The sequence below is a fragment of the Mercenaria mercenaria genome, chromosome 15 (genome assembly GCF_021730395.1).
Source record: "Mercenaria mercenaria strain notata chromosome 15, MADL_Memer_1, whole genome shotgun sequence".
In the NCBI taxonomy this organism is placed as follows: domain Eukaryota; kingdom Metazoa; phylum Mollusca; class Bivalvia; order Venerida; family Veneridae; genus Mercenaria; species Mercenaria mercenaria.
Window position 1 is genome coordinate 37507480 of NC_069375.1, and position 18516 is coordinate 37525995.

Here is an 18516-nt window from a genome sequence, read left to right on the forward strand (position 1 = left end):
ATCCATTTAGTAACAACAGAGATATAAAAAGCATCAAAATTAAACTGAAATTCTAAGTGAAAAGGGGATATAACTCATTAAATGGTTATGCCAGAGTGACTGACCTTGTGCCATATGATGAGGATGAGGATCTGGAAAAACTGGATATAGTGAAAGTGCCCCTCAGCTAACCTGAAATTCTAAGTAAAATGGGGCATAATTCATAAAATATATATGCAAGAATTACGGCCCTTATGATGTGGGTGATGATTCTAAGTTTGAATCAAATTCATCTGATAATGACAGACGGATAAAGTGCAAGTGCATTAAATGGTTAACCTGGAATTTTAAGCAAAAAGAAGGATAACTAAAAATATTGGTGCAAGAGTTATTGTCCTTGTGTCATATGATGTGGATGATGATGAGGTACAACTTTTTAAAGTTTGAATCAAATCTGTTTGAGATAGAGATACAGATAGAGTGAAAGTGCATAAAAACTTTAACCTGAAATTTTAAGTGAAAAGGGAGATAACTCATAAAAACAGGTGTCACAGTTTTGGACCTTGTGTCAAATAATGTAGGTGGTGATGATGACCAATTATTTTAAGTTTGAATCATATTCCTTCTGAAATAACAGGGATATAGTGAAAATGTATCAAAATAAACATAAAATTCTAAGTGAAAGAGGGCATAATTCATGAAAAATAGGTGCAAGACTTATGACCCTTGTGTCATATGATATGGTGATGATGTGGAACAAACAATTTAAGTTAAGAATCAAATCCATTTAGCAATAACTGAGATAAAATGAAAGTGTACCAAAACTTTAACCTGAAATTCTAAGTAAAAAGGGGGATAATTCATGAAATATTGGTGCCAGAGTTATGACCTTGTGCCATATGATATGGTTGGTAATGAGAAACAAATATTTCATGTTTGAAGAAAATCCATCAAGTAATAATTTATTACTTGATGGATTTGCTTCAAACTTAAAATATTTAACAAAGATAAAGAGAAATTGCAACAAAACTTTAACCAAGGTGCGAACGCGGAAGAACGCTGACGCCGACGCCGACGCCGTCTCGAGTAGGAAAGCTCTTCATACTTCGTATAGTCGAGATAAAAATCAAACGGCTCTATGATTTGTTTACTTTATAAGAACTTTTCCCATTATCACGTTTTGCCCTTTTAATAACAAGTATCCCAGTGATATAATAGTCTTTCTTTCAGATTTATCAGCGGTAAATGATTAGGAAGGGAAAATTGTTGTTGAGTCTTCAGGTCTTTCTCTACCAAGAAAATCTGGAAATTCGACAAATGACCCATAACTATGTCCGCTTGACGTTAATCCCAAGGACAAAGTTGTTTCTATCTGCTACAATTGGTTTCTTAACTATTTGCAATAAATAGGTTCACGTTACCTAACCTTTATCATGCTAGGTACGATTGATTGTGCCTTTGCGACCGGTGTAGATCATGATCAGCCTCCACATCCGTGCAGTCTGATCATTATCTGCACTGTTTACAATTCAGTCATTTTTTTAACATCTCTTCTAATACATGTAGTTAATGGTACTGTCCAAAATGAAAAATGGACCAGTTTATTATAGAAATTCAGCAGGGTAAGGGTTGACATGTTCAGTCAATATGGCAGTCACTATTGAAAATACAGCCTCTCTGTGCAATCTGTCAAAGAAAAATACAAGTGACCAGTAAAATAGCTTTTCGAGGTCTTGGTTCGAAACTGTCTTTAATCTTTACCCTGCTAAATTTCTAAAATGCACTGGTTCATCATTCAGTTTGGACAGTACCGATTATTATTCAATGGGATGTTCATTGAAAAGTTACTGCCTGAAGCTGGCCTTTGTCTTCACTGGTCTCAAGGGCAAAATCACTTGCCACCAGCAGGCTAAATGTTAGAAACTGTTTTATTATATGAACTATCTTACGCACGAGATATGTTAGGACTTATTCTGAGTCTAATTAAACATGTACGATATGCATTCAGCGATACAAATACACCCTCCTGTAAAACTTTACGCAGACATTCATTTATTGTTCATCTTCGAAATTGACAAGCTTTTAATTTATGAAAATTCGCATGGTGTAAAGTCATCACAATTTCATAAAAAAAAACAACATTTTACCTACACTGCTAGGTATTCTTAACCCTTAGCCTGCAAAATTTCTAAAATGGTTTAGTCCATCATTCAGTTTGGGCAATACTATTTATCATTTGAAGGGGTGTTCACTGAAAATTTACAGACTAAATAGCGAACAGTGCAGACCATGAGCAGGATGTGCAGGCTGGTCTTGGTCTGCACTGGTCGCAAAGGCATAATCACTTGCCGTCAGCAGGCTAAAGGTTAAACACTAATATCATATAAGGCATGAGTCTGCACGATTTTCTCGCGTGTGAAGAAATGTCGCTCATAGATAGCTAAGACAGGCCTAAACAAAGAATTCCAGATGCAGCCCATAACTTAATGCAACCGAACATAATCCTAGGACATGTCTAACATTTTAACATTTACAATAGCGTCAGATCCTGATAAAAATGTGTACAGAGTAGGATTTTATTGATAAACCATGTTTAAACTAAAGGGAGGGGATAGAATATGATTGGTTAACTACAGGTTTGATCCGCCACTGCGGAGTAAATAAACCATGTCCTGAGAATATTTACAATTTTATCTATACTTCTTTAATATGAATGTTTGTTTACACTGCAAATAGAATATTTCTCAAGGAAGGTCGAGGATACGTTGGTTAAAATATTTATTTCAGGTAAGCCATTTACATAAAGAATTATTAAATAACCATCGTCTATTTATTTCGTTTTCCGATGATAATAGTTATTACATATAATGTAGATCATTTCAGCACAAGTTTAGAAACCTGCGTTTAGTTGATGTACTTAAACAATTTGTAATTAAGTTAAATGTTGATTTATCGTGACAAATACAGCTGATAACACTCTCGATGAATAAGACAGTATATTTGAGCCGCACCATGAGAAAACTAACATAGTGCAGTTGCGACCAGCATGGATCAAGACCAGCCTGCGCATCCGCGCAGTCTGGTCAGGATTCATACTGTTCGCTAACGGTTTCTCTAACTGCAATAGGCTTCGAAAGCGAACAGTATGGATCTTGACCAGAATTCGCGAGTGCGCAGGCTGGACTGGATCCATGCTAGTCGCAAATGCACTATATGTTGGTTTTCTCATGGTGCGGCTCATATCACATTTCCTCTAACTCTGATTGCTTTCCCATAGATCCTTTTCAATGAAAATAGAGCAAAAATTATATTGTTCTCAAATTGCTGGGGTTTACGTAAATAAAATTTTCGACATCCCCGACAACATTGTTTAGGATTCTGTGTTTCAGTCCTATCGACTCGCCCAGTTTGGATGAAATTTTTCCACATGTTAATTTCCACCAAGTTTGGCACTGAAAGTATATATGACACTGAAAATAAAAGTAAGATATTGGTAAAAATGCAAGAAGAATGTAAAATTTCTTTATTATTTCAAAAGCATTGCAACGGTTTACTACCTTCTGCAAAATAGTTTTGGTTGTTTATAAGAATATCTTGCAAAAATCTTAATATGTCAATAGGTTTGTACCACTAGTCATATTCAGAGTACTCAATTTTTATGAATTTTTGGAAGAAATTATTTTACGCCTAAAATGTGCGGGTTAGTCCCTTTACAACATATTGATGTTTTCAGATGGCACGCTCTGTATCGGACCGGACGGTACAGTACCGGACAGTTGGATTTGGATTTCTATAGACTGTTATAACAATGGCAGGTAAAACTTTATTATGCATTTATTTTCCTTCAAGGTGTTCTGTCAAGTCCAGTACCCTGTTCGGACTCTTATCTTATCCACTGTCATAAACTGTTGTATTTGTTTCAATTAAGCATCCTTTTCTGCCACTCTTAGAGAGTGGAAAATATTTACTAAAAAATTATGTATCATGCACTGTGATAACTTTTTAGCTTGTCAACAGCCCAGGATTAGCGCATTTCGGTTATCTGCTACTGGTAAAAATCGGTATTCGGTCAGATATTCGGTCAATGTTGAGAAGATGTACTATTAGGTCATTTAAAATTGTTCTGTACAATACGGAGATATATTTGGACGAGTACCCAGCTGAGAAAACCATATTGGACGAGCCGCTAGGCGAGTTCAATATGGTTTTCCCAGCTGGGTACTCGTCCAGATGTATCTCGTATTGTACAGTACAATGTTAAATAACCTTTTTATTCTATATTATTTTATTTTATTTTAAAAAATATGATTCACTGAATATTGTATTTCTGCCTTTTCTGTATTTCAAGACGCATAATCAAACTCTGTGACATAGAGCGATTTACATTCGGAACATTTTCACGCATTTCGGGCTTTATCGTATGTTTAACATGGGACTGTCGAACCGTCCAAATACGGAAAAAATACAGATATTTCTGTACGCACATGCGTCCAATATGGTAATATATTGTACGGTCACGTGTTGCAAAATAAACGTTCACGATTGGATAAATAAAATAGATATAGAATAACAGTAAATAACCAATACGAGTTGCAATAAATTGCAATGCAGTGTTGAAAATACGGTGTAAACCCAAAACCCCCCTTAATACACATGAAAACAATTAAACAAATCTGTTTTAATAATTTCATTTTTCATTTCAAACCAATAATTTGCCATGCTAATATAATGACAACACGACAAACAAATAATTTAACAGTCCATGCGTACAACCTGGAGCAAAAGTTGCAATATATGTGTCTTTAAGTATCTAGTGTCGAGTCAGATTTTTTTTCCACAAAGCCAATAAAAAGTGAATCGAAGTGAAGCGCATAAAATTTTCAATAAGTGATTAAGAGACCAATCTGACTGAAGTACTTGATCTTCTAAACGAAGATCTGAGAACGACCCATTCACATTCGTCTTCTGTATATTTTGGATTTCCAGTATTGCTATTTTTATTTTATCCAATCAGACGACTTGTTCGAATGTCAAAGAGTAAGAAAAATGTGCAATCATTCCAGGGCTCGAACCCGGGACCCCTCGCTTTCAAAGCAAGTGGCCTACCGACTGAGCTAACCGGCTATCTGATAAATTACAACATAAGAATTATAAATATCAAAAGTCAAGGCTACAGGTAGATTTGCAAGATGTTGTAAGTTAGGCACTGATTGGCTAGCGGAAGGGTCGTCAGAACGAGGCAATGAATAGGTCGTTCTCAGATCCTATGCGTAGCGTAATAGGATATGTACTTTAGTCAGATTGTTAAGAGACGTACCGCGGGTGCGAATTCGTCTGAAATGGTAGAAAGAGAAAATAGTCAAAGTGCCGAATATTTTTGCTGGTCAGTTTTATTCTAAATTATTTAGTTTTTGTCACTCTATAGCTACGTGTCGGAAATGTTGAAAGGAAAACAATCGTTAAAAACAGTGATCTGACTTAAAGTGTTTGTTTATTCTGGACACAACTGTTGTGATATTAGGTGCTTATGTTGTATCGGTAATAAACAACATTATTTATTTAAGTGCGATTATTTCAGTAGTAAGAGAAATATTTACTTAAAAAACTGTAATTTCACCGATTATGATCACTCTTTGCGAGCATTTATGCAGACCGTCGATGAATCTAAATTAGCTGACTTTTGTAAATTAATAAGAGTAATATTAGCTAAGTTTTAAGAAGTACCACCCGATCATACAAAACTCAGAAAGTAGACGCTAGTATTTATAGAAAGAACATTGCCTACCTTAAGAAGTTAATCCAGTTGTTGACATTCGCAGCACTACTTTTACCTGTTTTAACTCTACAGTCTAAATATAGCAACGTAAAAACACTTTTTCTGTTTTTTTGCGTGCATATGTAAATGTGTCCTCATTCACAGACCTAATTACATTTGTCATTCGTCTACTCCGCGCAAGAAATAGTTACCCATACTATAGTAAAATAACTTTGCTTATTAGTGCATTGTATACATGTGTTTATAATTAAATATGTGTGTTAATGAACCAGAAATGATCAGATATAATCTTGAATAGAAAGATTACAAGTAATTTGCACCTATGTAAATGAGTTATGAGATACAATTCTATGAGTTCCCCCTTGACACTTGTGTATACTGCTAATTTAATAGTTCATATTTTATATTCTGTTGACTGCTACCGGAACAAACAATACATTGTTAAAAAAAAAAAAACAAAAAAAAAAAAAACATATTGCATATCCTCATGTTGTATATCATATACCTTGGGTGAATAAAGTATCTGTCTGTCTGTCTGTCTGTTTAAATCTTATCGGTGCAAACGCTGTCTTTCAAAAGGTTCAAAAGCTAATGCGAATGTTTGTAAAATATACAAAAGCGGTACTTCACACATAAGCATAAAATACGTAAATTACTCTTAAATTGTAAAATATTACTATATATATTAATAGATAAAATATATCTTTCGAAAATAGGTAACTTGATAAAAATAACACTTTGTATATATGCCGGGCTCTCTTGCACAAACAATGTACATAATAATTAACGAGCACAGGCGTAAAAATATTTTACGTAGGTACGAGTCTACTCTAAGATATCGTTTTTCAGAACAATTATAAGACATTTATAGTGTTACCAAATGTCTCGCACCAACAAAAGCGTCGTTTCTGTCAGTACTTTTTGGCGTTATCAAATTAAATTCTTAGTGACTCTTGATTTAATATCATTGAACAGGGCTGTCTAACAAGCATAATAACCATTTAAAATGACTTTGCCTGTATCCCTCTTAATGACATAGATAGTCACATTATTTACTCAACAATACCTTGGTCAGAGACCCCAAAGACCCCAGATAATAACCCTAAATGATTTACTCAAACATTTAGGTTGGGAGATAAAGTGTTCAAGTCGGACTTGTAATTACATCAAGTAACATAAGCTAAAAGATCGAATAGGGTACTGTAAAGTTTTTCTCTAATATAACGTTGACGAATGCATAAAATGCGCGTATCTCTGCGGTAAGAAATATTAATGAAAAGTGACTGGTGCATGATGAAAGATAAATTAACCATTGTTCAATATGCGTAGTGTCCTTTTTCTGAACTGCACCTTTTAGGAGAGAATGCACGACTGAAATGGGCTAGTACATTGTATATTGTTTTGGTTCATAACCATGGTTCTCGTAGTATACCTAGGAGTAGGGTATAACACGTGCAATGCCATTTTCTTCCAGGGCAGTTTTTGACCTTGACTGGGCAAGCCATTCAAGAAGGATTTAATTACATTACCCGTAAAATTAAATATATATTTACTGAATAGCCGTAAAACATATCATTATACAGCCAAATGACAATTCTCTCTCAGGCGAACACTGTCGATCGGCGTCTTCGTATAATAAATAGCATGAAGACTAATTCAAACATAAACATTTTCGTATGTAAGAAAATGAAACATAGAAAAAAATGTCCTCAAAAAAGTCATAGCACATTTATGTTTGCTTTGAAAAACTGAAAAAGTAACAAAATTTGAAAGATATTGTAAGATTTCTTGCAAGTGCTAGTGGGCTACGTTTAGTCTTTTACCGTCTCGGGGTATCAAAATTTAGAATATTGGTGCACATATTTGTAATACAAACTCGTCGGCATTGGAGTAAGGTTGAACACCAAACATGTGTATCTCAAAGTCACAAACAAGATAAAAAATACATTCATATGGGATTCGTAAAACAAAAATGTATTCACAATGTCACTGCAGATGGAGGGGGACTAAATAGCATCAATATTTGACCGAAATTAATTAACAGTTACAACAATTATTAGTTAAATGCTTCTTGAACTGCTTTATTACGTAATGCACGCAAGAAATGATATTTATATTTGGTATCATTTTAAATAAATTTGCAATACTTTGCTTAATTAAAATCTAAAAGTAGCTGCCCTTTAATATCACCTATTTTTAGAGTTTGGCTTGGATTTCGTTTTAGGCCTTAAGTAACAAAAGCTGATAAATCATCAATAAAACGTTATGCTGGAACTAGTTTAAGGTTCATACATTATTTCTAGTAATTTAACCGACCTATAAATATTTTTGTTTGATTGAAAATGGTTTCATTTTTATTTTTTAGATGAAACAGTCGACATAGAACGTGACAAACGGATGAATCGGTTGTGTATAGCTTCAACCGTAATTGTGCTCCTCTCACTTGTCTGTATCATTGTTGGAAGTCTAGCAATAGCCCAGTCAGCACCGGAGTATACATTTCCGTATTGTTTAGGTGGGGCGATGATCGCTGGTGTAATGGTTCGTTTTGCCTTAATTTATTTACTTGTATTTTAGTAATAAGTCAAGCTTATACTAAACGCACTTAAACCTGATCGTAACAATGCCCATACGGAACTTCGATTTCTGCAGTAGTGTGCGTATTGGTATAGCTTTAAAAAAAATTGTTAGAGATCTCTTTAGTACTGGGCGTATTGATTCAGTTTGAGAGTTTGTTAGAGATTTCTTTAGTACTGTGCGTATTCATACAGTTTGAGAGTTTGTTAAAGATCGCTATAGTACTGGGCGTATTAATACAGTTTGAGAGTTTGTTATAGATTTCTTTAGTACTGTGTGTATTGATACAGTTTGAGAGTTTGTTAGAGATCTCTGTAGTACTGTGCGTATTGATACAATTTGAGAGTTTGTTAGAGTTCTCTGTAGTACTGTACGTATTGATACAGTTTGAGAGTTTGTTAGAGATCGCTGTAGTACTGTGCGTATTAATGAAGTTTGAGAGTTTGTTAGAGATGTCTTTAGTACTGTGTGTATTGATAGAGTTTGAGAGTTTGTTAGAGATCTCTGTAGTACTGTGCGAATTGATACAGTTTGAAAGTTTGTTAGAGATCGCTGTAGTACTATGCGCATTAATACAGTTTGAGAGTTTGTTAGTGATTTCTTTAGTACTGTGTGTATTGATACAGTTTGAGAGTCTGTTAGAGATCTCTGTAGTACTGGGCGTATTGATACAATTTGAGAGTTTGTTAAAGATCTCTGTTGTACTGTATGTATTGATACAGTCTGAGAGTTTGTTAAAGATCTCTATAATACTGGGCGTATTGATACAGTTTGAGAGTTTGTTAGTGATCTCTGTTGTACTGTATGTATTGGTACAGTCTGAGAGTTTGTTAAAGATCTCTGTAGTACTGGGTGTATTGATACAGTTTGAGAGTTTGTTTTAGATCTCTGTAGGATTGTGTGTATTGATACTGTTGAGAGTTTGTTAGAGATCTCTGTAGTACTGTGCGTATTAATACAGTTTGAGAGTTTGTTAGAGATCTCTGTTGTACTGTATGTATTAATACAGTCTGAGAGTTTGTTAAAGATCTCTGTAGTACTGGGCGTATTGATACAGTCTTAGAGTTTGTTAGAGATCACTGTAGTACTGTGCGCATTAATAACGTTTGAGAGTTTGTTAGAGATTTCTTTAGTACTGTGTGTATTGATACAGTTTGAGAGTTTGTTAGATATCTCTGTAGTACTGTGCGAATGGATACAGTTTGAAGGTTTGTAAGAGATCGTTGCAGTACCGTGCGCATTAATACAGTTTGAGAGTTTGTTAGTGATTTCTTTAGTACTGTGTGTATTGATACAGTTTGAGAGTTTTTTTAGAGATCTCTGTAGTACTGTGCGTATTGATACAGTTTGAGAGTTTGTTAGAGATCTCTGTTGTACTGTATGTATTGATACAGTCTGAGAGTTTGTTAAAGATCTCTGTAGTACTGGGCGTATTGATACAGTTTGAGAGTTTGTTAGAGATCTCTGTTGTACTGTATGTATTGGTACAGTCGGAGAGTTTGTTAAAGATCTCTGTAGTACTGGGCGTATTAATACAGTTTGAGAGTTTGTTTTAGATCTCTGTAGGATTGTGTGTATTGATACAGTTGAGAGTTTGTTAGAGATCTCTGTAGTACTGTGCGTATTGATACAGTTTGAGGGTTTGTTAGAGATCTCTGTTGTACTGTATGTATTGGTACAGTCTGAGAATTTGTTAAGGATCTCTGTAGTACTTGGCATATTGATACAGTTTGAGAGTTTGTTTAGATCTCTGTAGGATTGTGTGTATTGATACAGTTGAGAGTTTGTTAGAGATCTCTGTACTACTTGGCATATTGATACAGTTTGAGAGTTTGTTAGAGATCTCTGTAGGATTGTGTGTATTGATACAGTTTGAGACTTTGTTAGAGATCTATGTGGAACTGTTTGTGAGTTTGTTAGATATCTCTATAGTATTGTGTTGTGTATTGATACAGTTTGAGCGTTTGTTAGAGATCTCTGTAGTACTGTGTGTATTGATACAGTTTGAGAGTTTGTTAGAGATCTCTATAATACTGTGTTGAGTATTGATACAGTTTGATAGTTTTTTTTAGAGATTTCTGGTAGTACTGTGCGTGTTAATACAGTTTCAGAGTTTGTTAGAGATCTCTGTATTACTGGACGTACTAATACAGTTTGAGCGTTTGTTAGAGGCGCGTTTTGGTTTACGTGTATCTGGCGACTGTGTTAGATAGATGTCTGCAGTACTGGGTGTATTGGTATACTTTAATTGTGACTTAGTTGGAGTCCTCTACAGCGCTGCGCGTATCGGTACTACAGTGTTTTATTTTTTAGAGGCGCGTATTGGTATAGTTAGCGGCTGTATTAGAGATCTCTGCAGTACTAAGCGCATTGGTATATGGAGATCTAGATGCATTACAAGCCTTGGTAATATCGGACCACTGTGATTAAAGTGTTTATCGCTATAAAGCAATGAAAATATATTGTGAATACAGGTACTTTGCTGCCGAATCGTTTCAGCGGTTAGGGCAGGATGACGGTCTCGTATTTGACAAAATTTGAAATTTTACATATGAAATGTTAATATACATGGCCTATGACATACATTTGGCGCTTGTTAAATTGTTTTAGTCTGTCACAAAACTTATCCTTACACGGAAAAACTTATCTTTACACGAAAACTTATCTTTACACGGAAAAACTTGTCCTTACACGGATCAAAACAATCAAAACTGAAAAACTACATTGGACAAAGTGTGAATCGTTTACAATATTACAACCCTTAGTAATATCAGACCACTGTGACTAAATTGTGGATAGAAGAATGAAAACAATTCTGTCTAATCAGCTTGTAAACTACTGAGGTGCTTCAGTTCCAATAGGGCAGTATGACGGTCTCAATTAGGATTACAAAGCAAAAGATATTATTATAGTCTATGAAATATATTTGTCGCTGCTTGAATTGTTTCAGTCTGTCACAGAGCTCATCCGTATACGGCTCAACGCTCTCCGACTTGAATATTTACCCTGGACGAAGTGAGAACCGTGCGCGATATTCATGCCTTAGTAATATCGGACCACTGTGACACTCTGTTGCAATTGAAATGTATCTGTCTGTTCATGGGAAATTGGTGGTGTTTGACCTAGGAAGTCATTTGTAAACAACTCTAATTTTACATTTTTTTAAAGATATACATATAGCCAGCAACTACTTACCAGTTCTTCGAAGAATGATTCACACAAGGTTACTTTTAACAGTCGTATTTCATGTGTTCTTTATCATAAGCAGACTCAGTGATGACAATTCTAAACTGCACTTATATCCGGATGAATATGTTTTCGGACACAATGCAATTTCGTTCTGCATTGATGACGACTTTCTTCGTTCTCCAATATCCTATGGTCAACATGTTTTTTATGAACAATTCGTTGCTCCTTCATACAAATTAACGAGGGGATATTACAGAAAAAACTCATTTTCAAACTGTTGCCAATATAAGTGGATCACCTCAACTTTACTACTATGTGGAGATGTTCACCCATGTCCAGGTCCATCCACCTTGGATTTTTCACAATTGAAAAAGAGAGGCCTTCATTTTCTTCATCTCAATGTTAGAAGTATTTTGCCAAAAATTGATGAACTTCGACTGATAGTCAAGAGTCTAATTGTGCCTGTTTATGTGTTTCTGAAACTTGGCTTGACAACAGCATTTTTGATTCAGAAATAGCCATAGAAAACTATTCTGTTCATCGTAAGGACAGACATCGTCATGGGGAGGAGTCTGTATCTATATTCAAACAGACATTGCTTTTAATATCCGTGAAGATCTGAACCACGTTGATTTGGAGGCAGCATTTATAGACATTCTTCTTCCAAAGACGAAGCCCATATTATGTGGTGTACTTTACCGACCACCCAAACAGTCAAACTATTATAATGTTAATATGAACATCTTGTTCTACTTTTAACATTCATGAATCTATACTTTTAGGTGATCTTAATACTAATGTTTCCACAAAGAGTAACTGCAAGTTTTTAAAACCCTTTAAATCTATGTGTAGCTTGTTTAGTCTTACACAACTGATTAAAGATTTTACCAGAATTTCTTCAGATTCCTCGTCAGTCATTATTCCTGTCCTTGTATCAGATCCTCAGAAAATATCACAATGTGGTGTTATTGATTGTTGTATTAGTGATCATCAAATTATATATTGTACTAGGAAAGTTACTCATGACCACATTGGGAAACATAATACTGTTGAATTAAGATCTCTTAAACAGTACAATAAGGAAGCTTTTCAGCAACATCTTCAAGGTTCTGACTGGAATAAAGTCCTGTTCTGTGATAATGTAAATACAGATTGGAATAATTTTAAAGCACTTTTTTAGAAGCTCTTGATACTTTTGCTCCTTTGATAAATGTCCGTATGAAACAACGTACTGAACAACGGATTGATGCTGAAGTTCTTCAGAGCATTAAAGATCGAGATACAGCTTTTTACAGATACAAAAGAGAAAAATCTGAAGAAAATTTACATAACTTTAGAACTCCGAGAAACAAAGCCCAGTCTTGTATATCAAAGGCCAAAAAAGATTATTTTAGAAATGTTCTTGACAACAAATATGACTCAAAATCCTTATGGAATCATCTTAAAAAGTTGGGTCTACCGTCCAAACAAGATAAATCATCTAGTAATATTGGCTTGTCTATTGATAATGAACTGTGTTTTGACAAATCGATGGTTGCTGAACGTTTTAATTCCTTTTATACTTCTATTGCTAGTAAGCTTGTTGCAAAATTACCAAAGGTCCTTGATAAATTTGGTAGGAATTTTGTTTTTAATTTGTACTCATCAAAGAGAGAAACCAGATAGATTCCGTTTTGGTATTGTATCTGAAAGTACTGTTTTAAAATATATTAAATCTCTTGGTACAAAAAAGGCCACTGGACTTGATGGTATTCCCTCAAGATTTGTGAAGGATTCCTGTGAAATTATTGTTCATCCATCGCACACATTATTAACTTATTGATTGATATCTTACATTTGACAGATTTTATACGATTTCAAATGGATAAATCTCATTTTGTTGGCATGGTGCTAATCGACCTACAAAAAGTCTTTGATACTGTACAGCATTCTTTTAATAAAGCTAGAAGCTCTTGGACTTGCAGAATCTTCTGTTAATTGGTTTTCTTCATATTTGTCCGACAGGCGCCAAATTGTAGATGTGACAGGGACGCATTCATCTTATGCTAACATATCTTGTGGAGTGCCTCAAGGCTCCATCCTTGGCCCTCTCTTGTTTTTAATTTACGTGAATGACATGTCAGCTGTAGTCAAACACAAATTGTTGTTATATGCTGATGACTCTGCAATTTTAGTTTCTGGAAAAAATAAAGAGGAAAATGAATCCATACTCAGTTCAGAACTAGAAACAGTTAGTGAGTGGCTCATTTGTAACAAAGTTTCACTACACTTGGGCAAAACCGAAGCTATATTATTTGGATCTAGGGGGAGGTTAAAATCGCAACGTAATCTAAATGTCACTTGTAATGGACATGCGATTCAGTCGAAAGGCTCAGTGAAATACTTGGGTGCTACAATTGATCAAAGTTTAACTTTTGAGTCTATGGTCATGTCAGTTATACAGAAAGTTAATTCTAGGCTAAATTTTTTGTACAGAAAAAAAGACTATCTCAACTTGCACACTAAAAATCTATTAGTAAATTCTCTTATTGAGTGTCCTTTTGATTATGCCTCTTCAGTATGGTTTTATTCAATTACTCAAGAGCTCAGAAACAAGTTGCAAATCTCTCAGAATAAACTCATACGATTTGTTTCAGACTTAGACTGTAGGTCTCATATTGACAAAGCACATTTTTCCTCTTTAGGATGGCTATCGGTTGCCAACAGAGTTGACTTTAAGACACTTTGCCATGTTTTTAAAATTTCTTCCCATATGGCTCCTTTCTTTATGGAAGAAAATTTTGTTTTGGCCAGTTCTGTTCATATTTACAATACTAGATTCCGAGTTACAGCTACAGGAAAACAATTAAACACTAATTTCAATTTTGCTGATAGTAGCAGATACTCTATTCCAAAGGTTAAAAGTTTTGGCATACGATCTTTTGCGTACAAAGGTTGTTCCTTATGGAATAATTTATCACAGCATATAAGGGATATTCAGTCCTATAATAAGTTCAAAGTCAATATCAAAGAGCACCTTTTTGCACAATGATATATGCATTTTAACATTATTGCAATTATTTCATGTTAGTATTTTTATCCAATGTGATTTCATTTTAGACTACAATTAAGCTCAATAATTATCGGCAATAGTTTTATTAGGTGTATTTGCCTGATTGTGATACTTTTTATGACATACGATATTGTAAATGTTTTTCCACAAGTTTTTCAGTATAATGTTAACTGTGATAACAATGTCTTCCTTTGTCAAACTGTAATTATTATTATAAGGACCACAATGGAAATAAGAGACATATTTGTCTCTTTTTTGTGTTATCCTTTGTGTATAATGTAGTTGACATGGCAATATGGTATTATATTCAATTCATTTATGTCCTTTTACATGCATGTTTTGATATCTATTTTACCATGTTTTGTATACATTTCATGCAGAAATAAATCTATCTATCTATAGCTGTGAAGGTTTATAGACATGAGATTATATACCTGCAAGCATGGACTGTCAACGGTCGTTAGAAATCTTTTGTAGCCTCTCACGCGGATTGACTTTAGACATTTAAGCAAATTTATTTAAAGCTCGAATTTCATCTTATTTCGTCTCTCTTTTTTTCAGTCGATCGTGTCGTCATGCTGCAATATGTGCGTGTACTGCGAATACAGGAGCATGTCACGTGACAATATTCAGAGCTGGGTAAATAAAAAATATTAAAAAGAATATATATCTTTGACATATTTATGACGAATGAATGAATGAATGAATGAATTTAAAATATTAAAAAGAATAGATATCTTTGACATATTTATGACGAATGAACGAATGAATGAATGGATGAATTAATGGATGAATGAATGAATGAATGTACGTCCAACTAAACATTTAAAAACTATTGCATTGATTTCACAAGGCTCATTTATCTACTGACCTGAAATTGAAGATGTAAACTGATTTGACTGATGTAAAACTTCACTCCCAGCACAATCATAATTATATTAAGTCGAAGACCGACCAAAATTGAGCCTAGATTGCAAACAGATGCTTGTTACAAAAATCTTTGGCTATAAATGATATTTCTCTAAAATTGAATTTTGGTCAGAACATGAGTTTTTGTTTCTAAACTATCTTAAAAATGTCAAATCAAGAAAATTAATGCCCGAGTCGGGAATCAAACCTGAACCGCCGCGGCAATAAAAAAATCCTGCATTATGAACCAATACACCACGGAGAAATACGTCATTCATAATTGTTAAATATAGATCTTTATAATTAAGGCAGTTTTCAATTTTCAATGGAAAAAATAGTAAAAACAACTTATTCTTATTTGTTTCCATAACATATAAGCTGTCAGTAACTAAGTTTTAAATGGCTTTCTTTAGAAATATAGCAATGATTTTCTGATTCATTTTTTGTTTGTTTGTTTGTTTTGTTTTTGTTGTACGATCTGGAGGTCAGTGCCTTTATTAAGGAATTAAATTGTACGAAATTTCTTTCAAAGTTTGTTTTACTAATTAATTGCTCATAATTTAAACAGCAAAATCCATTTTTTTTTGTTTCGTACGATCTGGAGGTCAGTGCCTTTATTAAGGACTACTCTTTCAAAGTTTGTTTTACTAATTAACTGCACATAATCTAAATAGCAAATCCCAGCCGTATTGTTTCTTATTTGACAGGCTTGCTGGATGTCAGTTGTGATCAGCTTTTTGATGATTTCACTGATACTTGGAGTTGGGATATCGGGTATATGGGGGATGTCACAAACAACAGATCGCATTAAAGTAGAAAACAAACTGCAAAGAAATTCGTATGACATAGCGTATGAAAATGCGAACCTTGAATATGCTGTCGTAAGTTTCGTTTTAGTGCTTATATTGATTATCTTGCATATTATTGCTTGGTGTCAGTGTTGTAGTTTTCTTAACACCTACGGTTTTGACAACAGCTCAGCTTATTTTCAACAAGAATTAAATCGAATGGAACGATTAATTAGGGATAATCCAAACGCTACACGAGAAAACCGTTCAAGAGGTGTTCTTTATTCAATTCCCATCCCTGAGATTTATCATGGTACCTTGCAGCAACCATCAGCTCCGAGTGAATCATCAGTATCTCCAAACGAAGATAACAGAGACATTTCTCCTGATTCATCCTTAGATAGATTGTCTCCATCATTTAATCACGTGACATCAACCGAAAATGGAGCGAATAGATCGCCGGAAGTACAGTCTGATGAAAGACCACCTCCGTCTTATGAGGAGCTGGAAGGAGACTTGCCATCATACAGAGAAGTTGTAACTGAAGGGCGTTATGTATCTACAGGCAATACCGAATTCATTACAAAAATATGAGTTGTATTCACACCTTTTATTGTGTGCTAAACTTTCGTACAATATGTATGTACACGCCTTCTGCGAGACAAAGCTTTTCCTGCGTTACAATAAATGAAAATGTTGGAGAAAGCGTTGCTTTACGTCATTGTTTTCCTAACTTCGACTGTCATTGCAAAAATACGTATTTGATGATAGCAGATGTCTAAGGATAACAAAATGGTGTTACAGTGCTGGACCAGTCGTGCCAAATTAGTGATAAGGAGGAAATCAATGCTAATACAGAACTATTAATTCTGTTTCTAGATTACATTAACGTTTCAACAGTGTGATAGCTGTATATCTGAGCATATCTCACTCCTGGCAATATTCTGAAAAAAAAAACGAAAATGAAAATCGCCAGAATGATTTAGTTGATGACATTTTTGATAGCAACAATTTCCAATGTGTGGATCTTAACCATCAACAATTGCGTTACGGAAGACGCTAACTAATTAAATACAAGTGTGGGTTCGAACTCCCCTATGGTCACAATCGCGGAAAAATTTAAATTCAATAAAAAGAACTCAGTGATGAAAACACTTATAAGTTATATGATATAAGAATGTTATATATTATGATAATAGCTTCACAGTTATATATACGCAATTCTGTGTGTATTATTTAGCCCAATAAAATGAAGTGAGAGAAATTTAGTGTTATGCCGCGATAGCAATTTTACATAATCGAAGTGTGATATTGTTTATAATTCTGCAGGAGTCATATTCATCGATGTTTCTCATTACAAATCTGGTGCAGTCGTTCTGCGCATGCCACAAATCATTATCATCGGAGCGCACGGCAAAAAGAAAAATAAACGCGCAAATTTTCGCATTTAGTGTATAGAATGTATAATATACTGACTAAAGGTTAGGGTTTGGATTACCATGAATGCAAAATACATACATTAAAGATAAAAAAGATAAAAAAAAATCAAATCGCTCGAATCCGGTATATATCGAAGTATGTTATACATCTCAGGTGCACCAGATCTGTTTTTAACTTTTTAGTCACAGCCAATATTCAGTAGGTCATAGGCCCATGTTCACGTATATCATACATGTACAGAAATACTTAGTAATTATCTAAGATATTCTAAAAAATATAAATTATGTGCCCTAATAATACAGATTATTTGTGTTTTAGATAATCAGAAAATCCTATTTAGTTTTATTGATTATGAAAATTATATTATTTATTTTTGCATTTTCCAGCTAAACAGTAACCGCGGCATGTAGAAACAAACTTATTTTTGACACCATTGCTGTGTTTCCCTTCTCACTGACGAATAATGTTAGGTATTTTTGAAAATTCAATTATTAATTAAGCATTCAGATGATAATAAATAAAAAAAGAATAGAAAAAACTGCAATATTAGCAAAATATCATATTTTTTTCCGGTAAAAATTAATAAATCCGATGTCAAACGCCAGTTAACGTGAAACACATTTACTATATGTGAATGATATATAAGAAAATGCGAGGTCTGTGTCAAAGTTTGCAAGGGGATGTTCTTAATTCAGTCATGGGCCTGGCCAGGCCAGGTCATGAGAGGTCATATTCAATTCTCAAAAAAGTCATCAGTTTTTTATTCATGTGGATATCATTAGAAAAAAGTAAAGGTTTTGGTACTT

General features: G+C 34.2%; 1 protein-coding gene across 2 annotated transcripts; it reads left to right on the top strand.

Annotated features, from left to right (window-relative positions):
• Positions 1–2611: 2611 nt before the first annotated feature.
• Positions 2612–17233, top strand: LOC123551395 (uncharacterized). 2 transcript variants are annotated; one of them, XM_045340309.2, is made up of 5 exons: positions 2614–2766; positions 3713–3794; positions 8121–8296; positions 15135–15212; positions 16190–17233. In XM_045340309.2, exons 2-5 carry the CDS (start codon positions 3788–3790, stop codon positions 16862–16864), a joined length of 936 nt encoding a protein of 311 aa, XP_045196244.2. In that variant the 5' UTR covers positions 2614–2766; positions 3713–3787; the 3' UTR covers positions 16865–17233. The 2 variants fall into 2 exon arrangements, with proteins under 2 accessions (XP_045196252.2, XP_045196244.2); XM_045340317.2 differs by lacking the exon at positions 15135–15212 and having other exon boundaries at positions 2612–2766.
• The last annotated feature ends 1283 nt before the right edge of the window (positions 17234–18516 follow it).